Source organism: Marmota monax, unplaced genomic scaffold, assembly GCF_021218885.2.
Source record: "Marmota monax isolate L192 unplaced genomic scaffold, Marmota_monax_Labrador192_F-V1.1 WCK01_AAM20220418_F8-fsc00007, whole genome shotgun sequence".
Taxonomy (NCBI): domain Eukaryota; kingdom Metazoa; phylum Chordata; class Mammalia; order Rodentia; family Sciuridae; genus Marmota; species Marmota monax.
In genome coordinates this window covers 9,131,370-9,156,514 of record NW_026692781.1, presented here as the reverse complement: position 1 = coordinate 9,156,514, position 25,145 = coordinate 9,131,370, and the positions used below count along the sequence as shown (strand labels likewise).

General features: G+C 41.0%; 1 protein-coding gene across 10 annotated transcripts in view; it reads left to right on the top strand.

The window, feature by feature from the left end:
- The window catches only part of Wipf1 (WAS/WASL interacting protein family member 1), a 122,935-nt gene that overhangs the window by 73,810 nt on the left and 23,980 nt on the right, over positions 1-25,145 (top strand). For 6 of the 10 annotated variants that reach the window (XM_046447208.2, XM_046447209.2, XM_046447203.2 and 3 more), the window contains one exon: positions 23,208-23,293. In XM_046447208.2, the coding sequence (XP_046303164.1) occupies positions 23,243-23,293 (51 nt within the window). In that variant the 5' untranslated portion in view covers positions 23,208-23,242. Of the gene's footprint in view, positions 1-5,821; positions 6,033-7,936; positions 8,046-9,061; positions 9,179-9,347; positions 9,534-23,207; positions 23,294-25,145 lie in introns of those variants that run through there. The other 4 variants (XM_046447212.2, XM_046447202.2, XM_046447211.2 and 1 more) reach the window with 4 other exon arrangements.

Below are 25,145 nucleotides of genomic sequence, written 5' to 3'. Positions count from 1 at the left end.
GTGGCCCTGGACTGAGGGCCATTTCTTTTCCTCATCTGTACATGATGGTGCGGACTTTGACCTCTACCGTCTCCTTCAGCCTTAAAATTCCTCCTTTTTTTTAATCATTTGTTCTTTTTAGTTATGTATGACAGTATAGTCTATTTTGACATATTTATACAAACATGGAGTATATCTTATTCTACTTAGGATCCCAGTCTTGTGGCTGTACACGATTTGATATTCACTGTGATGTATTCATGTATGTACATAGGAAAGTTATGTCAGATTCATTCCACAGTTTTTCCTATTCCTATTTCCCCTTGCCTTCATTCCCCTTTGTCTAATCCATTGAACTTTTATTCTTCCCCTCCCCTCCCTTGTTGTGGGTTAGTTTCCACATATTAGGGAAACCATTCTACCTTTGATTTTAGAGGACTGGCTTTTTTCACTTAGCATGATAGTCTCCAGATCCTTCTATTTACTGGCAGATGTCATGAAGTCATTCTTATTTATGGCTGAGTAATAGTCCATTGTGTATATATACCACATTTTCTTTATCCGCTCATCAAAAGTGGTTCCATTCTAGTTTTTTTGCAGAATCTCCATACTGCTTTTCAGAGTGGTTGCACAAATTTGCAGTCCCACCAGCAATGTTTCCCCCACATGCTTGCCAACATTTATTGTTACTTATATTCTTGATAATTGCCATTCTGACTGGAGTAAGGTGAAATCTCAGTATAGTTTTAATTTGCAGTTCTCTACTTGCTAGAAATGTTGAATATTTTTTTCATTAATTTGTTGACCATTTGTTTATCTTTTTTTCAGAAGTGTCTTTTTAGGTTTTTTTTGCCCATTTATTGATTGGGTTATTTGTATATTGTTGTTGATTTTGGTGTTAGGCTTTTTGAGTTCTTTGTATATCACAGAAATTAACCCTTTATCTGAGATGCAGGTGGCAAAGATTTTCTCCCATTCTATAGGCTCTCTCTTCACACTCGTGATTGTTTCCTTTGCTGTGGAAAAGCTTTTTAGTTTGATACCATCCCATTTATTGATTTTTTAAATTTTACTTCTTGCACTTTAGGAGACTTGTGGAGAAAGTTGATTTCTAACCTGACATGTTGGAGTGTTGGGCCTACATTTTCTTCTAGTAGATACAGGGTTTCTTAAATACCTAGGTCTTTGATCTACTTTTAGTTGACTTTTGTGCAGGGTGAAAGATAGGGGTTAAATTTCATTCTGCTACCTATGTATTTCCAGTTCTCCTGGTACCATTTGTTGAAGAGGCTACCTTTTCTCTAATGTTTTCTGTATCTGTGTCTAGTATGAGATAACTGTATTTATGTGGGTTTGCTCTGTGTCTTCTATACTGTGCCATTGATCTTCATGTCTGTTTTGGTGACAATACCATGCTGTTTTTGTTACTATAGCTCTGTAGTATAATTTAAGGTCTGGTATTATGAAGTCTCCTGCTTCATTTTTCTTGCTAAGGATTGCTTTGGCTATTCTGGGCCCCTTATTTTTCCAAACGAATTTCATGACTGCCTTTTCTATTTCTATGATGAATGTCATTGGAAATTTAATAGGAATTGCATTAAATCTGTATAGCACTTTTGGTAGCATGGCCATTTTGACAATATTAATTTTGCTTATACAAGAACATGGGAGATCATTCCGTCTTGTAAGGTCTTCTTCAATTTCTTTCTTTAGTGTTGTGTAGTTTTCACTGTAGAGGTCTTTTATCTATTTTTTTTAGATTGATTCCCCAATCTTTTTTTTTCTTTTTAGGCTATTATGAATGGGATAGTTTTTCTAATTTCTCTTTCAATCGATTCATCATTAGTGTATAGAAATGCAATTGATTTATGGGTGTTAATTTTATAATCTGATACTTTGCTGAATTCATTGATGAGTTCTAGAAGTTTTCTGGTGGATTTTTTTGGGGGGCTCTTCTAAACATAGGATCATGTTGTTGGCAAACAGAGATAGTTTGAGCTTTTCTTTTCCTATTCATAACCCTTTAATTTCTTTCCTTTGCCTAATTGCCCTGGCTAGAGTTTCAAAGACTATGGTGAGTAGAAGTGGTAAAAGAGGACATACCTGACTTGTTCCAGGTTTTAGAGAGAATGCTTTCAGATTTTTCTCCATTTAGAATGATGTTGGCCTTGGGTTTAGAATATATAGCTTTTCCAATGTTGAGGTATGTTCCTACTCTCCCTAGTTTTTCTAGTGGGTTTTTTGTTTGTTCGTTTGTTTTTTGGTACCAGGGATTGAACTCAGGGGTACTCAACCACCGAGCCACATCCCAGTCCTATTTTTGTATATTATTAGAGACAGGGTCTCACTGAGTTGTTTAGTGCCTCACAATTGCTGAGGCTGGCTTTGAACTTGCGTTTCTCCTGTCTCAGCCTCCCAAGCAGATGGAATTACAGGCATGTGCCACTGCACCCAGCTTTTCTAGTATTTTGAGCATGAATGGATGCTGTATTTTTTTCAAATTCTTTTTCTGCATCTATTGAGTTAATCATATGATTCTTGCCTTTAAGTCTATTTATGTGGTGAATTACATTTATTGATTTCCTTATGTTGAATCAATGTTCCATTCGTGGGATGAAACCCACTTGATCATGGTGCACAGTCTTTTTAATGTGTTTTTGTATGCAATTTGCCAGTATTTTATTAAGAATTTTTGCATCTGTGTTCATCAGGAATATTGGTCTGAAGTTTGACATTGATGTGTCTTTGGTTTTGATATCACAGTGATATTAGCTTCATAGAATAAGTTTGGAAGGGTTCCCTCCTTTTTCTAGTTCATGGAATATAAAATTCCTCTTTTCACTGTAGAAGTCTTTCACCTCTTTTGTTAAATTTGTTAAATTCCCAAATATTCTTTTTTTTTTTTGAGGCTATATTTCTAATTTCTCTTTCAACTGTTTCATCATTGGTGTGTAGGAACGCAATTGACTTATGGCTGTTACTAGAAGAGCCAACCCTGATCTGAGAACAGAAGAAGGGTGGAAAGCACTATTTCATGCAACACCTGGTGTCCTGCATTGCAAGAAGTGGCTTCCAAGGCCTCTAAAGTCCTGTGGTTGAACTCTGCCACACCCATGTGATCTCTCCCTGTCTCTCCATCTTCTCCGGCCTTGTTTTTGTTGTTGTTGTTTAAATCTTTTTATTTCCTCTCCTTCTTCCTGATCAGTTTGTTTTTCTTAATCCATTTTTCTCTTCCCACTGCCCAGGGAGCCACCCACACTGCATGACTCCACACACAGTGCTGAGCTCACCTGCTGACCTTTCCTCTGGAAAATCTCTCATTAACAGCTTTTCCCCAAGAAGGCTTAAGTCTGGTCTTGGCATTTGTTAAATATTGTTAAAGGAGGAACAAAAGTTAGCTATTAAAGGAATGTTATATTATGGTAGCCTGTGTAAGAGATACGATTTTCTTTTTCACTTGATGAACACTTTATTGAGCACCTCCCAGGAGTCAGATGCTGAGACAACAGCAGAAAACAAGACAGATAGGACTCCTGCTCTCATGGAGCTTGAATTCCATCTAGTAAGGAAAGACATACACACATGAATAAGAAAATAGCAGTTGGTGACATGTGCTGTGTATAGGAGAGAACAAGTACAGAGATGGGACATGGTGGAGGGCATTTTTGCTGATATCTGAAAAATTAGAACAAACCAGGAGAGGAGCATCCCAGGCAAGAGGGCTTGCAAGATGCAAATGAGATCGGTGCATTTAAGGAACAGAAAGGGCTGAGAGGTAAATTAGCAAGAGGTGCATTGAGATAAAGGCTAGGGAGGGGTAGGTGTTGTGCATCCTTGTGGGTCCAGGCAAAGAGTTTGAACCTTTTAAGCGAAATGAGAAACCATTGGAGGGGTTTAAGCAGAGGAGAAACATTATCTGATTTATGCCCTGTCATGCATAATAGTCACCTCATCAATGTGTCCCTTGTTAACTGCTTTCACAAGTTTTCATTACAGGTGGAATAGACCCAAACTCTACACAGCTCCTCCCTTGCATTGCTGGGGGGCTTCTACCTTTAGGTGACATGCTGTGTACTTATTGAGCTTTCACTAATGGACAGGAGTAGCCATGAACAGTGTGTGTACTAAGTGTGTGTGTGTGTATGTGTGTGTGTGTGTGTTTGGGGTGCCTCACCTAGTGAATGTCAAAATAATTCTGTAAATACATAGAGAAATCATCATAATTGCCATGTTCTCTTTTTAGATCCAGCTATATTTAGACTTCCCCAAAGATTCACTCAGGCATTTAAGTTTTTGAGTTGATCAAGTTTCTGTTGTCCCAAGGGTTTGTGGAGGAGGAAGTTGATGATAGCTGCAGACCTCTAACTGTGTCCAGCCTCATTCCTGTATTTATTTCTGTATTAAGTGTCCCCTGAACTCCAGGCCCTACTTTAGACAAGAGGAATACAATCCTTGCCTTCAGGTGGCTCCAGGCAAAGTAGAGAAGACTCTCAGTCACCAATCCTTGGATGCTCCACTTCCAGGAATTGTGCCCATGACCTGGCATCTTGAAACTACTCCTGAAATTCAACAAGCATCTCAGAGAATTCAGAGTTTGAAAGAAACCTTAGAAGTCATCCATCCCAGTACTCCTCAGTAAGAGTACTTTTGGTATTTGGAATGAGACTATCCTGAGCACCATAGGAAATCTCATATTCCTGGCCACACCCACTGAATCCCACAGGCCCCTCCTCCCACGAGTCCCACCCACTTCGCCCCACCCCAAACTGAAAATGCTTCTGAGCATCTCCCTACAGTGACTGAGTTGAGAACTTTGGGTGTAGCCCAGGCCTCTCAGTTTGCAAACAACTTACACACTTCTTTGCTCAGAACCCAGCAGAATCAGTACTCATCATGCACATTTTACAATGAAGTTCATTTCTGAAATATGCATCTGTTTTTCATCCTTTCAACTGATTCTGTTTTCTCAGACTTACACTGTATGTGTTACAAATATAAGTCTGAAACTTTCAGGTGGGTCAAGAAAAAGTTGAGCATTTTCATATTGTTCTATACATAAGTCAAGATTCTGATATATACCATTGTCTGTACATGTTCCACTGAATCTACCTTTATTTTTTTTAATTAGTTGCTCAAAACATTACAATGATCTTGACATATCATACATTTCTGAATCTACCTTTAAAGCGAAAAATCTGACTCCTTCTGACTACCCTCTTTTTCTGAATGCTTTTGTCAAGCATCTTCTGAGAGAGTTATTGTTATCCCACTAAGTATGGAGGGTGTAAACAAAACATTTGGGCCTACAAAGCCATGGGTCTGCAGCCAGCTTGGACTGTGTGTCACATATCCTGACTTAGGCACCCAGATCACATCTCAAAACTCATTTGCCTTCACACACCTGACCTGCTTTCTTCATCTACATTTGTTACTTTCTCCCCGCACACTGGAATGTTCTGTAAGTGAGGATCACTTAGACTAATTATCAGTGCGTTTAAGAGCTTTTATTTCTTAAGTGACTCTTCTTATTATTACTAAATGGAAAACTCAGAATTGAGAGTGATGCTTTCAAAGAATTTTTGTGGAGGAATCTCAACCTCTGTGAGCAGTTGTCTTTGTTGAGGTGTCTGGAAAGCTGGGGGGCTGCTGGCTGACTGGATGGAGATGCTGAGCCCTCCTTGCCCCTGCATGGATGCTGTATTATACACTGTGGGGAGGAGAGACGTTCAATTATTTTTAAATTTGTTCTTTTTTCTTTGCTTGCTTTCTTAAGTAAAGTCAATCTAGTTTCTTTTTCTGTAGCAAAGGAGGAAGGAACAAACAACAAATTAATCAGACAGGAAGCGAATACCACAGAAGGACGTCTGCCTCTGACTCAGTGTGTCACACTGAACAGGCCAGAGCTGGTCCAAAATGGCTGACCAGGCAGGACCCCATCTCTGCTTTGGAAGATGATGCCTTGTTCAGGGGTGGTTTTCTCTCTCAGCTCATGTCTTGCTTGTTCTCTGTCTGCCTGTGTCCCTGATAATGCCTTCCTACAGTTCCTTTTAACGGTAAGAGAAATCGTATTCAAACTGAATTTATTTTATCAGTGAGAGGGAAGAACTAAACGGTTTTTAATGGGCCATCATATGTGGAGATGCAATTATTTAACTTTTCGGTAGAAGACCATGTGATTTTTTTTCCTGTTGCCCATTTTGGTGATTGTGGGTGATTGACAACTTGTGTTTTTAGCCAAGCTGTAAGCAAGATTTGAAGTAGAATTTTCCTGACCATTGGACAGATTTGGATCTAGAGATCAGAAAACATGTCCTTTGGAAAAAGGTACAGTTTGTTGTCGACACAGCTACCTTTGACTCCTCAGTTTGGCCCATGACCATAGGGCTTTAAAGTAGAGGGAGTCCTTGGCAGTTTCAGACAAAAGTAAGGAACCAACTTGGAAAGAAGCTGTTGCTGCAGATGTGTTAAGTTCAACTCCCAAAAGAAACCATTTCTAAGCAGAGTCTGTTAGGGAAAAGACCTCTAGTCTTTTAGAATAATTCTATCCATATCGAAATAGGGCAGGGCACGACTACTACTCCAAATAAAATTCTATAGCATTTATTACAACTATTTATATTTAATATAAATAATATTTTGGCAAAAAAAATCATTTAAAAGATTCAAGCCATGTAGTCAGAAAGCTACAGAACAGGATTAGGATACTATTTTGCGTTAAGAAAATTATCTTGGTTATGTTTGAGAAAGCAGCTTGACTTACACACCCTTTTCCCCTCCGAGGAATATACAATAAAGCTTTAAAAAGTAGGAGGGAGCTGGGGTTTTGGCTCAATGGTGGAACCCTTGCCTGGCACGGGTGAGGCACTAGGTTCAATTCTCAGCACTGCATATAAATAAATAAAAAATAAAGGTTCATCAACAACTAAAAAAAATTAAATTAGAAGAGCACATACAACTTTAGTTAATAAGTTCTTTTGAATAACTTGATGGCATAACTAGTGCATACATTACAAATTGAGATGTTATAGATGAAGAAAAGTCTGCAGAAAAATTCTAATTTAGGAAAATAGAACAGCTTTGTAGAGAGAGATGGGCTGGGGAATGGGGAAGACTAGGATAGGATGGTTAGAGGAGGATGAGAAGCAAGGAAAGGTTTGGGGGTCTGTGTGGAACCCATACTCAAAATTCATCTGAACTGCCAATTGTAGAGTGTTACGTGTTAGCTTCATAAAGTTTTGAAGTGGAAGATGGTCTAGTCACAACTCTTTTTTTTATAGGTCTGAAGAGGTTAAAGAATTTACCTAAAACCACAGTCAGCTTTTTTGCACTCTTTGGAAAGTTTCTCCTTGGGTTCCTTGTTCAGAGCTCTCTAACTGCTCTACCACATAAACGTTGAGTCGTGGCCGACTGTGGAAGAACTAGAATGTTCAGAAACCCCCTGAGGGGAAACTTACTCCCAGGGTTCTGCAGCAATTTCACTGATTGTTGAGAAATCAAATTCTAGATCTGGCCTATAGGCTGGAAGTTCCCAGCCTATGATAAAACGTAAGAGGAAGTGAGCTACCTAATTCTGGGACTCTTGGAGTTTTATGCCCTTTTGAAGGGTATAAAATGCCTGTCTGTATTTTGTGACCTTCAGTCCTAAAAATTAAAACTGAAAAAGAAATACTAGAATAAGAAATGCCTTAATCAGTATGCTTTTCTGAGAGATTAAAAGTGCACTTTATGCACGTGTCCTTTTACCATTCTTCTGTGATCTGGGAGTTTGGGTGGACACACGTGGGCTGAGCTTTAAGTCAGCTCCTGTTTTCTCTTTCATCTACCAGCCACTTAGCAAGGGTTATGCTCTTTACTTTTGCTTATTTTATTTTTAACAAATGGCTAATACTTATTAAGCACTGCCTCATTTAACTCTTCACCCTATTAAGTAGGTACTACTGTCCCCATTTTATTGTAGAAACTGAACTTAGGCCAGGCAATTTGCCCAAGGCCACCTAACAGCTGGGTGTGGAGGAAGTTTTCTGAATTTCAAGAGCTCTTTTCACAAGCTGCAGCCTGAAGCCAAGGTGATAAATTGCACAATTTCTGGAGATTCTTTCCAGTCCTGGGAATCTGGGATCACAAATGTTTTGTTTAAATAATTACAGCAGTAGTTATTATCTTTAAAATGATGAATCTCAAGTAAGATATTTTCCTGAATCTTTTGCTCTTTTCAGAAGTAAATTTGGTGACCCTTCTGCTTATGTTACAAGGTTATACTCTCAAAGATAAAATGAATACAATATACCAAGTATGTTGACCTATAGGTGTTGTGAGTGCTGGGGAACAGGGACAGATCTTATTCCCCAGGATAAGTCAATGTGGTGCTGATGATTTAGGAAGACGGTAGCATTGAGATTTGAGCCCCTTAAAGAGAGTACTTGGAAAATACTGGAAGTCATGGGTAAAAAACTGACACTTTTTAGTACACGGATAAAGCAAAACAGGGTTTCCTTTCCCCACCCACAGTTAAATGACAGGTACCTTAATCACCCAACTAAACTTCATTTTCTCACCACGAAAGGGGTGAATTTGTATTAATTTTGAAGTTAATTATGTATAATAAATTTAAAAGTAATTTTACTTCAGAGCAACTTTTCTTTTCCCAGCAGTGACTCTTAGGGTAAAATTGTGAGTTTGTGTCCAAGTTCCTAGCCAATCTTAATAACATTATAGATGCTTCAAAATGTCTTCTGTGAAAAATGCTTTTCACCACCTCCCCCCACCACCCCAGGTAAATCAACTGGCTGTCTACAAGAATTCTAAGAGAAGCATTTCTAAAGTAGCCAGTACCCTCTACTGCAGAGACATAAACCTTTGTCATTGAGAAGATAACCTAGGCAGAGTCACTTAAGCTATTGCTTTAATTGCTGATCAACCCAGAAAAGGGCAAGTACAGTTTGAGAAACGAGGGAGTCAGGGCAAGGCAACTGTGTTTTCTACATTTAGCGCAAATGGAGAATAACGATGATAAATAACTGGGTGAGGCTGTTGATTTGCTTACAAAGGAAAGCTGGCTTCTCTTCTCTACATGTTGCTTCCTCTTTGGTGTAGCTGCCTTTTCTGTTTTTTCTCGTTTTGATTGCCTCATTGCTCTGAGCAAGGACCTTCAGCCTGAGGAGGAGAGGAATAGATAACAGCAACAAACCTTTCTGCAAAGGTATTAAGAGTTTCTAAATGGTCAAACAACAAGAGCTTGTGGGGTGGGGAGGCAGAGATGTTGCACAGTGACTTATATCATAAAATAGAAACTATGCGCCACTGCAGCTGTGAAAAGATCGTGTTAAAGAAACAGGATGACTGTGGTTTACTGTGAGCATCGATTTTCCTGTTGAGCCTTTTTACAGGAAGTTGAAGAACAAAGCCAAATTCATCTTAACTAGTTCTAATGGTTTTCACATCTTAAAGATATCTAAGTTTGCATCATGGTCAGTATAAAGAAGAGAATCAAGAATAATTTTGATCCGGAATCCCAAATCTATGGGCTTTTTAAAATTCAGGATTTTAGCAGCAATGTGAGTTTGGTAAATTATTTTATTTGTTTCAGGTTATCTTGGGGTGGATTCAATGCTTTTGTAATGAATGCCTTTGAAATTATTTTTTATGGTTCTAATAATTCAATATGAATTTGAGCCTTGAAACACTGTTGAGTTACATGTAGTATAAATTTCCTTCTATTACTATCTTTTGGTCAAACAATTGTGTGTGTGTGTGTGTGTGTGTGTGAGAGAGAGAGAGAGAGAGAGAGAAGAGGGAGAGAGAAAACAAGAGACAGGGAACCAAGGGAGGGTATATACATATATTTATAAGCTAGAAGGGTATGTGTCATAATAACAAGAGCTGTCTCTGGGTGTCATTTACCCCCAACTTTTTCATCTAACATTTAATCATTATTGAATGCTTCCATCAGTAGCAAATACCACTTTTGTGTTTTATTTTCTTTTTTGTGTTGACTACTGTTCTCCACAATGCTCCTTGTGGAAGCAGGAGAAAACAACAACAACAACAACAACAATAAAAATCTAGCCAAAGAAGCCAAGAATACACAAGAAGTACATGTGTGAAAATAAATGAAGAAAATTATAAAGTAAAATATAAAGGAATGTAAATAAAAATAAGACAACAGAAAATAATGAGGGAAAAGAGCAGTGGACCTCAGATCTGTCCCACTGTATTATTTCTGTGACACCCTCCCCACTCCTACCCCACAGAGCAAATAAGATGCTTTTCCATTGATTCAAGTATTTGGGGATGGGAGGTGTTTACTTTTCCTCCAATATTTTAGTTAGCATAGTATCTAACAGTGATGTTGGGCATGATTTATAAAGCAAAATGCTTTATTTTTTCAAATAGTCCATAGTAGTGATTAAACAACTGGCAAAGCTGGTTCTTGTCTTCTCTGATAGAACCCGTCCCCCAGGGCTCGAGACTCACCTTCTGAGGAGTGACAGCTCTTTCCATTGGGGGACGTTGGAAATCTCTCCTCTCAAGCCATCCTGTAGTTTGGGCCTCACGCAGTGAGTTCTAGAATTAATTTTAAGTTGGTTATGAAAACTAAGAATTTATTTATTTAAATAGTCAATTGTCTCAATTCTAAGATCAATCACTGTACTTTCAGGAATAATTCTACTTTCTTAGCATATTGAAGTAGAAACCCTGAGTTTCCTGGTGAATGTCTGGACTGAAATGTGGGCTATGGTTGAGCCTCTAGTTGGCCACACAATTGGGTAGACTAAGTCCCCTCTGGAGCAGGGAGTAGGCTAGTGACACTGTTTCTCACAAGGTGTTCCTATTACCCTACATGAAATGGTTAGTGAATGGGTCCAGGCTTCAAGATGCCCACATTGGTCTGGGCATGTGATGAGGTCTAATGTGAGTATTAAACCATGATGTTGTGTTATAGTAAAACCAAAGATGCCAACCAGTTCATTCACAGATCTAAGACATTCTAGAATTGCTTGATATTGATGTGTACTCTGCATGTGTGCACATCCATACCAACCAATAGTTTTTAAGTCACTTATGCAAAATATTCTGCTCTGTTCTCTTAACTTATAACTTCTTTATAAAATGGCAGATCCTGGGCTGAGGTTGTGGCTCAGCGGTAGAGCACTTGCCTAGCACCTGTTAAGCACTGGGTTCGATCCTCAGCACCATATATAAACAAATAAAATAAAGGACTTGGAAAATAACTTTTTTAAAAAAAATGGCAGATCCTTTACCTCCCCTCAACTGTTCTTCATCTAAAATTCGATGATTCCTGGATGATTCATTTAGTTATTAGATAAAGCTTTGACAACCACTCATATACTAAGTGTCAGGCTGATTTTTTTTTTTTAATTCTCTAACATCTTGACAGTCCAGATATATTGTGAGTAAGAAATCAATTGATGGGTATTGTATTCAAAGTCATTGTCCTATTTCCACAATGGATAATAAACAATGCAAAACAGTGTTAAAACAATGTTAACAAAACAATGTTAAAATAGTGTATATTAATTTCCTATGGCTGCCATGACAATATCCCATAGACTATGTGGCTCAAGTAACAGAAATTTGTTTTTTCACAATTCTGGAGGCTAGAAGTCCAAGATCAAGGTCTGAGTTAGGGTTAGTTTCTGCTGAAGATTCTCCTTGGCTTGCAGAGGGCTCCTTCTTACTTTATCTGTTCATAGTCTTTCTCTGCCTGTGTATGTCCCTGGTGTCTCTTTCTGTTCTTATAAGGACATCAGTAGCACTAAATTCAACTCTACCCTAATAGTCCTACTTTTAATTTGATCACCTCTTTAAAGCCCTGTCTCCAAACACAGTCACATTTTGAAGTACTAAGGGTTAGGACTTCAGCAAATGAATTTGCAGGGGACATAATTCAGTTCCTAAGTCTGTGTGTGAAAACAAACCTTTTCCACCCTGGAGTTTTCTTAGTTAGCAATGTAAAACAGGTGAACATTTGAGAAAGTGTGGCTCGTCTCCCTGTGATGAAAGTTATTTAAGCATCGAAATGATTTTTTTAATGAAATTAAATCTAAAAGTATGTTTTTAAAAGTTCAGTGCCTGGGATGGGTTGAGTAGGAGGACAAGGCTCCACACATGGTGAGGTCTGTGATTGGCCGACTGTGGGGACTCTAACAGGGTGGGCAGCAGGACAAGACAGCTGATTCTGATGCAGGAGAAGACAGACTGCACTGTGGGATCCAATGGCCTAGGCCTTTCCCTGGTTCAGGGGCCGCTTTTGGCCCCCTGATAGCTGCTCCTTCCTGCCATGCTGCCTTCTCCTGAGGGAAGAACCCAGCGGAGCTCTGGAGGCCTGGTGGCCTGGCTGCCTTTTTATGCCTTTTTTACCTGGTGCAGCTCTATTTACAGACATAGAAGGCAAAGCCGGCCCTCCCCACCACTCACCCCAGGTCTGTCCCTCCTCTGCCAGGTGCTCAGCAGCCTGCATACCAGCAGGATCTGTCCTCACCATTAGGGAGGACAGATCCTTGACCCATCCACTGATGCCTTACTCTCCAAAACTCTGCTGAAACCTGACACACAACAGTTCATTTTGTTTTCCCAGCAACTGTCCACTTAACAGAAGGGAAAGGAAGGCTCAGAGAAGTTCAGTTCTAGACCCAGGCTAATAGGCCGGAGAGTAAGGATTCAGAACCACATTCACTTGACTCAGGTCTCATGTTCTCATTTTTTCATTCCTGAGACCATACTGGTGTCTGGTAAAATCCAAAGGTCTCCTTCTATGACTGTTTATAAGCTCATAAAATACAGAGGATTACAAAGGAAATTAATTGCAGTGAAATACACCCTTCTTTACTAATAGTTTAAGCAACAAGATATAAACATTGCCAGAATTTCAAAAGAGATCTGCAACACTTGTACTATGACGTGGAAGTACTCTGTGAAAAAACATTGGTGAAGGAGTCTAGGGGCACTGTGATTGGTGGTCTGCATTTGTAATGGAAGGATATATTAAATAATTTGTACTTTTCTTTATTTGCATTCAGGAGACCCTGATTCTACCCCTGGACTCTGTGGGTATGAGAATCCAGGCAGGAATGCGTAGTCAGTTAGGGTCTTTCTCTAGTATCAAGACCCTTTAGAAAGGCCTATCTCTGATTCTGATGTGAGCTGTTAACTCTGTGGAATCAGGGAATCCCCCTGTGCCTCCCAGACATTGGGGTTTTACTTCACTGGAGAAGTCAGAGCTGTAAGGAAAGCAAATCCCAGTATTTAGTGCTAGCAAGCCCCGTAACATAGTGCTGATTCTTTGCCCATCACCTCACAGTGCAGGTGGGATGAGGTTAAGAGCCATTCTGGTGGCAAGAACTTGGCCTGTGTATGTGATCTTTGGTTCTCACTCCACACATATTTAGTGAGAACCTTACTTTGTGCCAGCTAATGGGGAGACTGGTATAGTCCACAGTCTGGTGGGAAGATAGTCAAGTGGGTCTGGCAGCAGGCCCAGGATGGTGAGATGTAAAATTGGTCTTCTTTGATCTGTGTGGTGAATGACAGGATTGGAGACTCTCCTCACAGCCTAGCCCAGAGTAGTTCAGACTCTGCCCAGCAGCTACTCAGCTAGGAAGGAGCAAGGAGTGTGTGGCAGACTTAGTATTAAAGTGAGTGTGAGAATAGTTCATCTGGAAATCAGTGAGAGATGCAGATGGAAAAAATGGCAACAAAGGTCCTCAGGCACAGAAGAGTGAAGAGAGAGCTTAGTTTTGCATTGGCCTTAGAAAGTGAGAGCAGGCACTCATAGATCCTCTTCCCTGTTGATCTAAGGTAGCCAGGAAATGACAGCCCTACTTCATGCAAGACCCTAAAGCCTTTGATAGTTTCTTATACTTGGTTTTGACTGTGTGTTTCTGCAAGCTGGCCATGGCCTTGACCCTGACCCCAGTCCCAGCCAAGTCCATTGTGGATTCTCTCACACTAGCCTTCTGGTTAGCTCAGTTCCCCCTACCTGCCACCCCTACAAATGTGGTCCAGAAGTTTATTTATAAACCAGTTTGTGCACAGACAGTACTAAAACTGTAACAGCAAAGATTGTAGAATAACGAAGGAGGCCTTTGAAGGCATCCTGAAAGAGTCCCCATTTGCAGTGGTCCCTGAGCTGTGCAGTATAGAAATTCAATTTGATTTCTGTAACCAGAAACTGACTCATGAGAACCAAGCCCACAGGGGGTTCCTGTTAGTTGGCCAGAATCCATCATTCCTAAATTAGGATAGGATGACAGATTTCATGTTGGTTAACGTGAAATCAGACAAAATAAGAGTCTTGAGTAACATCATATGGATCAAACTCATGGATGAACTGTGCCATGAAACCCATCTCTCCGGCCCACCAGGCAGACCAGGTTACCCCCTGCCTTGGTAAGCTGCCTTCTCCAACTGTTAATACTGTTGCTTTGGCTTCATCATCCTTCATAGTCAGGCCTGAGTTCAGCTTCAGACTCCTGTCCTTCATCCTGGTCCTGGAGGACCACCAGCCCCAAGGCCTCTGAAGGTCTTCCACAGCAGGAGAGCCCCCTTCATAAGGGCGCCCAACCCTGCTTACAGTGCCTAATTGGCCCCATGGGGTATGGATTGCTGTCATGCAGGAAAAAACAGTTTAAGGAACACATTTGAAAAGAATCCTTGTCTGAGACAGTATCTTACTTAAAAACATCTTTCCAGCTAGTTAACAGGTGAGCTGCAGCACTAGCTAGCCTCCCTGAAAATGCTTGAACTGGTGGGAACAAAGCAAGGTAGGGTGGCCCAGGAGAGGGGCAGGCACCAAAGGGGCCGATTTGAATGAATTGCCGTGGAGCCCGCTAGTGAACGGTCATTTATCTGAGTCTTGCGTCCTCTGCTATGAATGAGCAGTCTCGCTAGCTTGCCCTGGTGCTGTAGGCATTAGTGGCAGCGCAGATAAAGCGCCTGGATCCACCAGTGCTCAGGAAGTGATAGCTGCTCCTGCTGCTGTGGAATGTTTTTATTTATTTATTTATTTATTTATTTATTTATTTATTTATTTATTATTGTTGGCTGTTCAAAACATTACATAGTTCTTGATATATCATCTTTCACACTTTGCTTCAAGTGGGTTATGAACTCCCATTTTTAGCCCATATACAGATTGCAGTATCACATCAATTACACATCCATTGATTTACATATTGCCATACTAGTGACTGTCGTGTTCTGCTACCTTTCCTATCCTCTACTATCCCCCCCCTCCCCCCTCCCCTCTTCTCTCTGTACCCCCTCTACTGACCTTCATTTCTCCCCCTTGTATTATTTTTCCCTTTCCCCTCATTTCCTCTTGTATGTTCTTTTGTATAACCCTGAGGGTCTCCTTCCATTTCCATGCAATTTCCCTTTTCTCTCCCTTTCCCTCCCACCTCTCATCTCTGTTTAATGTTAATCTTCTTCTCATGCTCTTCGTCCCTACTCTGTTCTTAGTTACTCTCCTTATATCAAAGAAGACATTTGGCATTTGTTTTTTAGGGATTGGCTAGCTTCACTTAGCATAATCTGCTCTAGTGCCATCCATTTCCCTGCAAATTCTATGATTTTGTCATTTTTTAATGCAGAGTAATACTCCATTGTGTATAAATGCCACATTTTTTTAATCCATTCGTCTATTGAAGGGCATCTGGGTTGGTTCCACAGTCTTGCAATTGTGAATTGAGCTGCTATGAACATCGATGTAGCAGTGACCCTGTAGCATGCTCTTTTTAGGTCTTTAGGGAATAGACCGAGAAGGGGAATAGCTGGGTCAAATGGTGGCTCCATTCCCAGCTTTCCAAGAAATCTCCATACTGCTTTCCAGATTGGCTGCACCAATTTGCAGTCCCACCAGCAATGTACAAGTGTACCCTTTTCCCCACATCCTCGCCAGCACTTGTTGTTGTTTGACTTCATAATGGCTGCCAATCTTACTGGAGTGAGATGGTATCTTAGGGTGGTTTTGATTTGCATTTCTCTGACTGCTAGAGATGGTGAGCATTTTTTCATGTACTTGTTGATTGATTGTATGTCCTCCTCTGAGAAGTGTCTGTTCAGGTCCTTGGCCCATTTGTTGATTGGGTTGTTTGTTATCTTATTGTCTAATTTTTGGAGTTCTTTGTATACTCTGGATATTAGGGCTCTATCCGAAGTGTGAGGAGTAAAGATTTGTTCCCAGGATGTAGGCTCTCTATTTACCTCTCTTATTGTTTCTTTAGCTGAGAAAAAACTTTTTAGTTTGAGTAAGTCCCATTTGTTGATTCTAGTTATTAACTTTTGTGCTATGGGTGTCCTATTGAGGAATTTGGAGCCCGACCCCACAGTATGTAAATCGTAGCCAACTTTTTCTTCTATCAGACGGCGTGTCTCTGATTTGATATCAAGCTCCTTGATCCATTTTGAATTAACTTTTGTGCATGGCGAGAGAAAGGGATTCAGTTTCATTTTGTTGCATATGGATTTCCAGTTTTCCCAGCACCATTTGTTGAAGATGCTATCCTTCCTCCATTGCATGCTTTTAGCCCCTTTATCAAATATAAGATAGTTGTAGTTTTGTGGATTGGTTTCTGTGTCCTCTATTCTGTACCATTGGTCCACCCGCCTGTTTTGGTACCAGTACCATGCTGTTTTTGTTACTATTGCTCTGTAGTATAGTTTGAAGTCTGGTATCGCTATACCGCCTGATTCACACTTCCTGCTTAGCATTGTTTTTGCTATTCTGGGTCTTTTATTTTTCCATATGAATTTCATGATTGCTTTCTCTATTTCTACAAGAAATGCCGTTGGGATTTTGATTGGCATTGCATTAAACCTATAGAGAACTTTTGGTAATATCGCCATTTTGATGATGTTAGTTCTGCCTATCCAAGAACAGGGTATATTTTTCCATCTTCTAAGATCTTCTTCTATTTCTCTCTTTAGGGTTCTGTAGTTTTCATTGTATAAGTCTTTCACCTCTTTTGTTAGGTTGATTCCCAAGTATTTTATTTTTTTTGAAGATATTGTGAATGGAGTGGTTGTCCTCATTTCCATTTCAGAGGATTTGTCGCTGATATACAGGAATGCCTTTGATTTATGCGTGTTGATTTTATATCCTGCCACTTTGCTGAATTCATTTATTAGCTCTAATAGTTTCTTTGTAGAGCCTTTTGGGTCTGCTAGGTATAGAATCATATCATCTGCAAATAGTGATAATTTAAGTTCTTCTTTTCCTATTTTTATGCCTTTAATTTCTTTCGTCTGTCTAATTGCTCTGGCCAGCGTTTCGAGAACTATGTTGAACAGAAGTGGTGAAAGAGGGCATCCCTGTCTTGTTCCAGATTTTAGAGGGAATGCCTTCAATTTTTCTCCATTCAGAATGATGCTAGCCTGAGGCTTAGCATAGATTGCTTTTACAATATTGAGGTATGTTCCTGTTATCCCTAGTTTTTCTAGAGTTTTGAACATAAAGGGATGCTGTACTTTGTCAAATGCTTTTTCCGCATCTATCGAGATGATCATATGGTTCTTATTTTTAAGTCTATTGATGTGGTGAATAACATTTATTGATTTCCGTATATTGAACCAGCCTTGCATCCCAGGGATGAATCCTACTTGATCATGGTGCACAATTTTTTTGATATGTTTTTGTATCCGATTCGCCAGAATTTTATTGAGGATTTTTGCATCTAGGTTCATTAGAGATATTGGTCTGAAGTTTTCTTTCTTTGAAGTGTCTTTGTCTGGTTTAGGTATCAGGGTGATGTTGGCCTCGTAGAATGAATTTGGAAGTTCTCCCTCTTTTTCTATTTCCTGAAGTAGCTTGAAAAGTATTGGTATTAGTTCCTCTTTAAAGGTTTTGTAAAATTCTGCTGTATACCCATCCGGTCCTGGGCTTTTCTTAGTTGGTAGTCTTTTGATGGTTTCTTCTATTTCCTCGATTGATATTGGTCTGTTTAGGTTGTCTATATCCTCCTGACTCAATCTGGGCAGATCATATGACTTAAGAAATTTATCTATGCCTTCACTATCTTCTAATTTATTGGAGTATAAGGATTCAAAATAATTTTTGATTATCTTCTGTATTTCTGAAGTGTCTGTTGTGATATTGCCTTTTTCATCCCGTATGCTAGTAATTTGAGTTCTCTCTCTTCTCTTCGCTAGCATGGCTAAGGGTCTGTCGATTTTGTTTATTTTTTCAAAGAACCAACTTTTAGTTTTGTCAATTTTTTCAATTGTTTCTTTTGTTTCGATTTCATTAATTTCAGCTCTGATTTTAATTATTTCTTGCCTTCTACTTCTTTTGCTGTTGTTTTGCTCTTCTTTTTCTAGGATTTTGAGATGAAGTATGAGATCATTTATTTGTTGGTTTTTTCTTTTTTTTAAGGAATGAACTCCAAGCAATGAATTTTCCTCTTAGAACTGCTTTCAATGTGTCCCATAGATTCCGATATGTTGTGTCTGTGTTTTCATTAATCTCTAAGAATTTTTTAATTTCCTCCTTGATGTCTTCTATAACCCATTGATCATTCAGTAACCTATTGTTCATTCTCCAAGTGATGTATGCTTTTTCCTTCCTTCTTTTATCGTTGATTTTCAGTTTCATTCCATTATGATCAGATAGGATGCATGGTATTATCTCTACTCCTTTATATTGTCTAAGAGTTGCCCTGTGACATAATATATGATCTATTTTTGAGAAGGATCCATGTGCTGCTGAGAAAAAAGTGTAACTGCTTGATGTTGGGTGGTATATTCTATATATGTCAATTAAGTCTAGGTTATTAATTGTGTTATTGAGTTCTATAGTTTCCTTATTCAACTTTTGTTTGGAAGATCTGTCCAGTGGCGAGAGAGGTGTGTTGAAGTCTCCCATGATTATTGTATGGTGGTCTATTAGACTCTTGAACTTGTGAAGAGTTTGTTTGATGAACATAGCTGCACCATTGTTTGGGGCATATATATTTATGATTGTTATGTCTTGTTGGTGTATGGTTCCCTTAAGCAGTATGTAGTGTCCCTCTTTATCCCTTTTGATTAACTTTGGCTTGAAATCTATTTTATTTGATATGAGTATGGACACTCCTGCTTGTTTCCGAAGTCCATATGAGTGATATGATTTTTCCCAACCTTTCACCTTCAGCCTATGTATGTCTTTTCCTATCAAATGCGTCTCCTGTAGGCAGCATATTGTTGGGTCTTGTTTTGTGATCCATTCTACTAGCCTGTGTCTCTTAATTGGTGAGTTTAAGCCATTAACATTTAGGGTTATTATTGAGATATGGGTTGTTGTTCCAGCCATATTTGTTTATTTATGTTACTAAACATGGTTTGTTTTCCTCTATGATTATCCCCCCCCCCTTTACTGTCCTACCTCCCACTGTTGGTTTTCATTGTTATTTTCCATTTCCTCTTCCTGTAATGTTTTGCCGAGGATGTTTTGAAGAGATGGTTTTCTAGCTGCATATTCTTTTAACTTTTGTTTGTCGTGGAAGGTTTTAATTTCATCTTCCATCCTGAAGCTTAATTTCGCTGGATACACAATTCTTGGTTGGAACCCATTTTCTTTCAGTGTTTGAAATATGTTATTCCAGGATCTTCTAGCTTTCAGAGTCTGTGTTGAAAGATCAGCTGTTATCCTGATTGGCTTGCCCCTAAATGTAATCTGCTTCCTTTCTCTTGTAGCTTTTAAAATTCTCTCCTTATTCTGTATGTTGGGCATCTTCATTATAATGTGTCTAGGTGTGGATCTCTTATAATTTTGCACATTCGGCGTCCTGTAGGCTTCTAGAATTTGGGATTCTGTCTCATTCTTCAAGTCTGGGAAGTTTTCTCGTATTATTTCATTGAATAAATTGCTCATTCCTTTGGTATGGAGTTCTATACCTTCCTGTATCCCAATGACTCTTAAGTTTGGTCTCTTAATGTTATCCCATATTTCTTGGATGTTCTGCTCATGGTTTCTTAACAGTCTTGCTGAGCTGTCTATGTTCTTTTCAAGTTGAAATACTTTGTCTTCATTGTCTGATGTTCTATCTTCTAAGTGTTCTACTCTGCTGGTAGTATTCTCAATTGAGTTTTTAAGTTGGTTTATTGCTTCCTGCATTTCTAGGATTTCTGTTTGTTTGTTTTTTATAACCTCTATCTCCCTGTATAGTTGATCCTTTGCTTCCTGGATTTGTTTGTGTAATTCCTTGTCGAAGTGATCTTTCATTGTCTGATTTTGCTGTCTAATGTCTTCCTTGATACTCCAGATCATCTGAAGCATATATATCCTGAATTCTTTATCTGACATTCCATCTGCTGCAGCTGTTACCTCTTCTAAAGTTGAGTTGACCTGCATTGCTTGTAGTCCTTTCTTTCCTTGTCTTTTCATACTGCTTGCGTTTCTTTCTTCTTGGTGAAACTGTTGTGTTTTTGAAATTTCCCCCCCCCATATATTTATATTGCTCTTGTATAGTTGAAAAGTCTCCCTTGCAGGTGCGGGCGGGGGCTCTGCTCTGCCCCTCTTCCAATTGGTGTGAGGTGTCTACCACGACCGCGGACCCCTGGGCCTGATCCGCCGTTCTGTCGCAGGTCTGCCTACCTTGCAGGTGGGGGCGAAGGCTCTGCCCTGCCCCTCCTACCACGCCCGGGGACCGCTAGGCCTGATCTGCAGGTTGGTCGCCGGTCTGCCCACCTTGCGGGCACGGGTGTCAGTTCCGCTCCGCCCCCACTCCAATTGGGGTCACTTGACCACCACACAGGCGGGCCGCTGGGCCTGATCTTGGCGCGGGCGAAGGCTCTGCTCTGCCCCTACTCCAGTTGGGGTGAAGTGTGTACCACGCTGGCAGGCCGCTGGGCCTGATCCGCCGGTCTGTCGCAGGTCTGCTTACCTTGCCGGCGCGGGCGGCGGCTCTGCCCTGCCCCTCCTACCACGCCTGCAGACCGCTGGGCCTGATCTGCAGGTTGGTCGCAGGTCTGCCTACCTTGCGGGCGCGGGCGGCGGCCCCGCTCCTCCCCTCTGGCTCGACGACAAAGCGAGAGAGACTCGGGTATCTGTGACTCACCCTCCCTACCAGGGGACCAACTGTTTCCGTCGCCGCTGGCACCGATGAAGTTCTCTCCTCGGCCGCTCTCCGATGACATCAGATCTCTGCCATGCTGGCATCCCCTGTTCTATGGCTGAATCCCATTTTCTTCTCTTCCAATAGGCGGAGCTGTGCCCTCTGAGCCGAGCTTCTGCCCTCTATGTGCTGACAGAAATCCCTGTACAGTGGCTCCTGGGAGTCTCTCAATCCTGTTAGTCCAGAGCCCTTTCACTTATCCAGCCCCTCCCCCTGTTCCTCCTCCCAGCCAGCCAGCCAGGTCCTGTTCACCGGAGGCAGTTCCCCAAGGATCTGATTACACTTGCAGCCCCACCGCGTGTCCTATATCCCGAACGATGAACACCCTCTCTGTCATTCATCTAAGCCCCAGTGCTGTGGTGGGGTGATCTGGGAACCAACAGTTTAATTTTTCCGGACCCCTTTGGTGGGCACGCCCCCAGAAACTGGCGGCTAAGATCTTGGGTGTCGCCGCTGGTGTTAAGGGGAGGTGGGGATCTGGAATCCCCTCTGCTTCCCTACAGACACGCCCCCGGAGAGATTACCGAGGTTTCCTGGCTGCTTGTATCTGGAGGGGGTGGGAGTCACACACCTGCTAACGTGGATTCCGCTGGGAAGGAATTCTGTCGGCGGAACTTTGGTGATGTCACCTCTCTGCTATGGCGGGCCCCAGGCTCCTTGCCGGAGTGTCCGAAGGGAGGGGTGGGACTGGTCTGTCTCTGGTTGGTTTCAGCTCCCGGTTCGCTATTTCATGAAGGCTTGGCGAGAGACCTCTTCCTAGAGTCCCTGCACCGCTCCTGCTGCGCTGCGCCTCGGAGGCTATCCGCCCTGACGCGGGGGCCGCGTGCAGGCAGCCGACAGTCGCCGAGTCGCGCGGGCAGCGGCTGGCGGGTCTGGACCTCTGCACTGCGTGGCGGAGATTCACTCGTCTAGCGCAGACTGTCACCTCCAAAAATCCTACCGATTCCCGGCCGGTCTCTCTTTAGTGGAATTTTGCTAGGAGTTTCTCAGCAAGTCGAATCTAAGCGTATCCATGCGTCTCTCTGACCCCGTTGTTGAGGAGGTACTGAAAGCGCTGCCTCCCCTCTCGCCGCCATGTTGGATCCCCCTGTGGAATGTTTTTAAATTTCCATTTTTCTAGACAGCCCACTTGGAAAAAACTGTTCTCACTGGTTTTCATTCTTGATTTCCAGTGGCTGTGACAAGTCCAACAATGTCCTTTTAGCTTCTCCCTTCTGTTTGTATTCAAAGAAAACTAGCCATCCAGCATTCTTTCAGTAGAAAGTTTTTATTTCAAGGTGTAAATTTTTCCACTTTAGCATTTAGTGATGGAGCTACATTAATATTTTAAGTTCTAAGAAATGGTTCTCTGCAATCAGAAGACTATTGAGAATAAAAGAAAAATAATTCTGCTGTTTGAAATTTGGGACATATATGGCATGGAAATTGTTACTGGGACGGAGGTCAGTGTCCCAGGCTGCCAACTGGTTTAAGACTCAAAACTCTACAACAAGGCTTCTCAAATGTCAGTGCCTATGGACCACCTAGGGATCTCGTTAAAATGCTGATACCAGTTCAAGGCGGGCTGAGAGGAGAGGAACAAGAGAGAAAGTTGTGTGGGAGCAAGTGATGAAGGAGAGCCACTTCTGCTGCGTTTCTTTTCCATCAAAGTTGTCCAGGATACATTTTTTTTTCACTTTGAAAACAAAAATTTTTATTGCTTTAAATAGCACAAAGAGGTGAGGGAGTTAGTTTGTTGCCGAACATGTTTTAGTACAGGCAGCCAAATAAAAACAATGGTATGTCACGTTTACACTTTGCGATTTCTAGTACTTTCATGAAAAGCTTCCTACTGACTCAGCTACAGGCCCCAAGGCCCCTTCATTCTACTGGGGTCTGCAGCAAAGGGGCTGGAATTGAGTAGGTTTGAGCACTGGATTTGACTTCCAGTCTCTTTAAGCACCTCAGTTTAGAAGCACCCCCCCCCCCTTCCAGAGCAGTTCTCAAAACAAATTAATCCTGTTCCTTTTACAAATTTGACCTGCATGAAGGTTATCATTTTGGTAGGAAAGCAGGGAGGAATATTAGAACAGAGTATTGCTAAAAAGTCTAACGTATGTCTGTGTTTTGTCTTTTCAGATTTATCAAGACTATTGAAAGCGTAACCATCCAAGATGCCTGTCCCTCCCCCGCCAGCGCCCCCACCACCACCAACATTTGCTTTGGTGAGTGTCTCCTGTCTGCTTACTTTCTATGCATAAAACAAGCCAAACAAAGTACAAACCTGGCATACAATCATGTGTTTAAGGGTATTTACATTTTTTCGTAGTTGTGATATAGCAGGCTTTGCCAGGGCCCTGAGTAAGCCAAACCCTGAGACCACCCGAATCCAAACAGCACGAAGGGTTCTTCTGGTGAAGGTCTCCTATGAGGCATGGTATGTGAAGTATCAGGTTTCCCCTGCTCTGTCCATCAAAGGAAGCAAGACCACCCATGACAGGGATTTGCAGGAGCAGTTTGGAAGCCAGCAAGCACTGTTTCCATTCAAATGAATTCAACATCTAGGCTTTCATTGTTGGGGAGAACCATCCAGAAACACAAGTCTCTGTCTGCAGTGCATGCAGTGTCTTCAAGTTTCCTTTCTTTATTTCTGCCTTCTCCCCTCATTCTTCTCACTCTGTTTTCGACAAATATTATGTCCACCAGCATCACCCCCGCCTCTCCCCCACACATGCCATCCCCTTTTAAACCTATGATTGCATTCCAGTTGTTGACTTCCCAAAAGAGTTTCTTTACTGCATTTATCCTGATCCCTTGATATGCCTGGTAAGGGAAATCAGAGCATCGTCTCCAGGATGCCACACTCCATTACAGAGGCCTCCCCAGCACCGAAGCCTTCACTGTAAAGGAACCTCACAGTGATGGTCCCTTCATTATTCCTGTGGGGAAACTGAGGCACAGGGAGAAGAAAGTCTCTTCCTCCAGGTTGCTTTGACACACATTTAGATAATTCATCTGAGGTGAGAACTTAGCTGGGAAGAACTGACCTTTAACCACCTCCCTGCTCCTGAACACGTGGTCCTCCACCTTATCAGTGACCCAAGGAGATAAGCACAGATATTGAGAGTTGGGAATCATTTAGAGAATTTTGATGGTAGTCATGTGTCTGTTTCTAACATTGAATTTGTGTCTTCTTCTAAAACCAATTCATTTTTATAATAATCCATTGTTATTTTACAAAATGTCAGACTGTGATGGGTTAGAACAAAATTCTAGAAACTGATTCCTTGAATGAATAAGTTTGAGAAGCTCTGATCTGGCTAACATGGCAGGACTAGTTTATATATATATATATATATATATATATATTTCTCCCAAATATGAATTTTTAAAAACCTTAATGCTTATGTATTTATTTTAACATGTGTTCTAAAAATTATAACTAGCATATCAAACCAAGGGTTTGATAGTGAGTTAATTTAAAAGAAAATGTTCATTGACAAATAGTATAAGAAATAATATAGTAAGTTGACTTAATGAAAAATATTAAATTAAGACAGGTGGCATGAGAAGATGTGAAAATCATGAACACTGTAAAAGAAGGATTAAAGTTTACAAAACACTTGTTTATCCTACTAATTCATTTTTATCTATTATTACCTAATTCAAAGCAAGATCTTAGAGAAATAGGATATAGAGAGGAGAAAAGGGAATGGTAGGTTGGGACCCTGTCCTGTGGAACAGTACAGTCAAGGCCCTGTGTGCCACATGAGAGAAGAAAGCATCCAACGAGGTCAGATATGAAAATAAACTTTGAAGTAGAACAGAATGCCACTAACGGTGTTTGACCCAAAATCTTTTAAAACACCCAGTGTGAACATGTCCATTAAGGTCCCTGGGCCTTAGTTTATTTTCATTCTTGAAATGAAGACAGTAGGTAATTTTTAAAGCTGGAAGGACAGCTGAGAAGCTTTTCACAGGCTGCTCCTGGGGAGTGTTGAGGGCAGATGGGGAAGGGCTATTATAGAGGCCACATTTACCCTTCCGTCAGATTATAAGGAGGATCCTAGAGTCAGA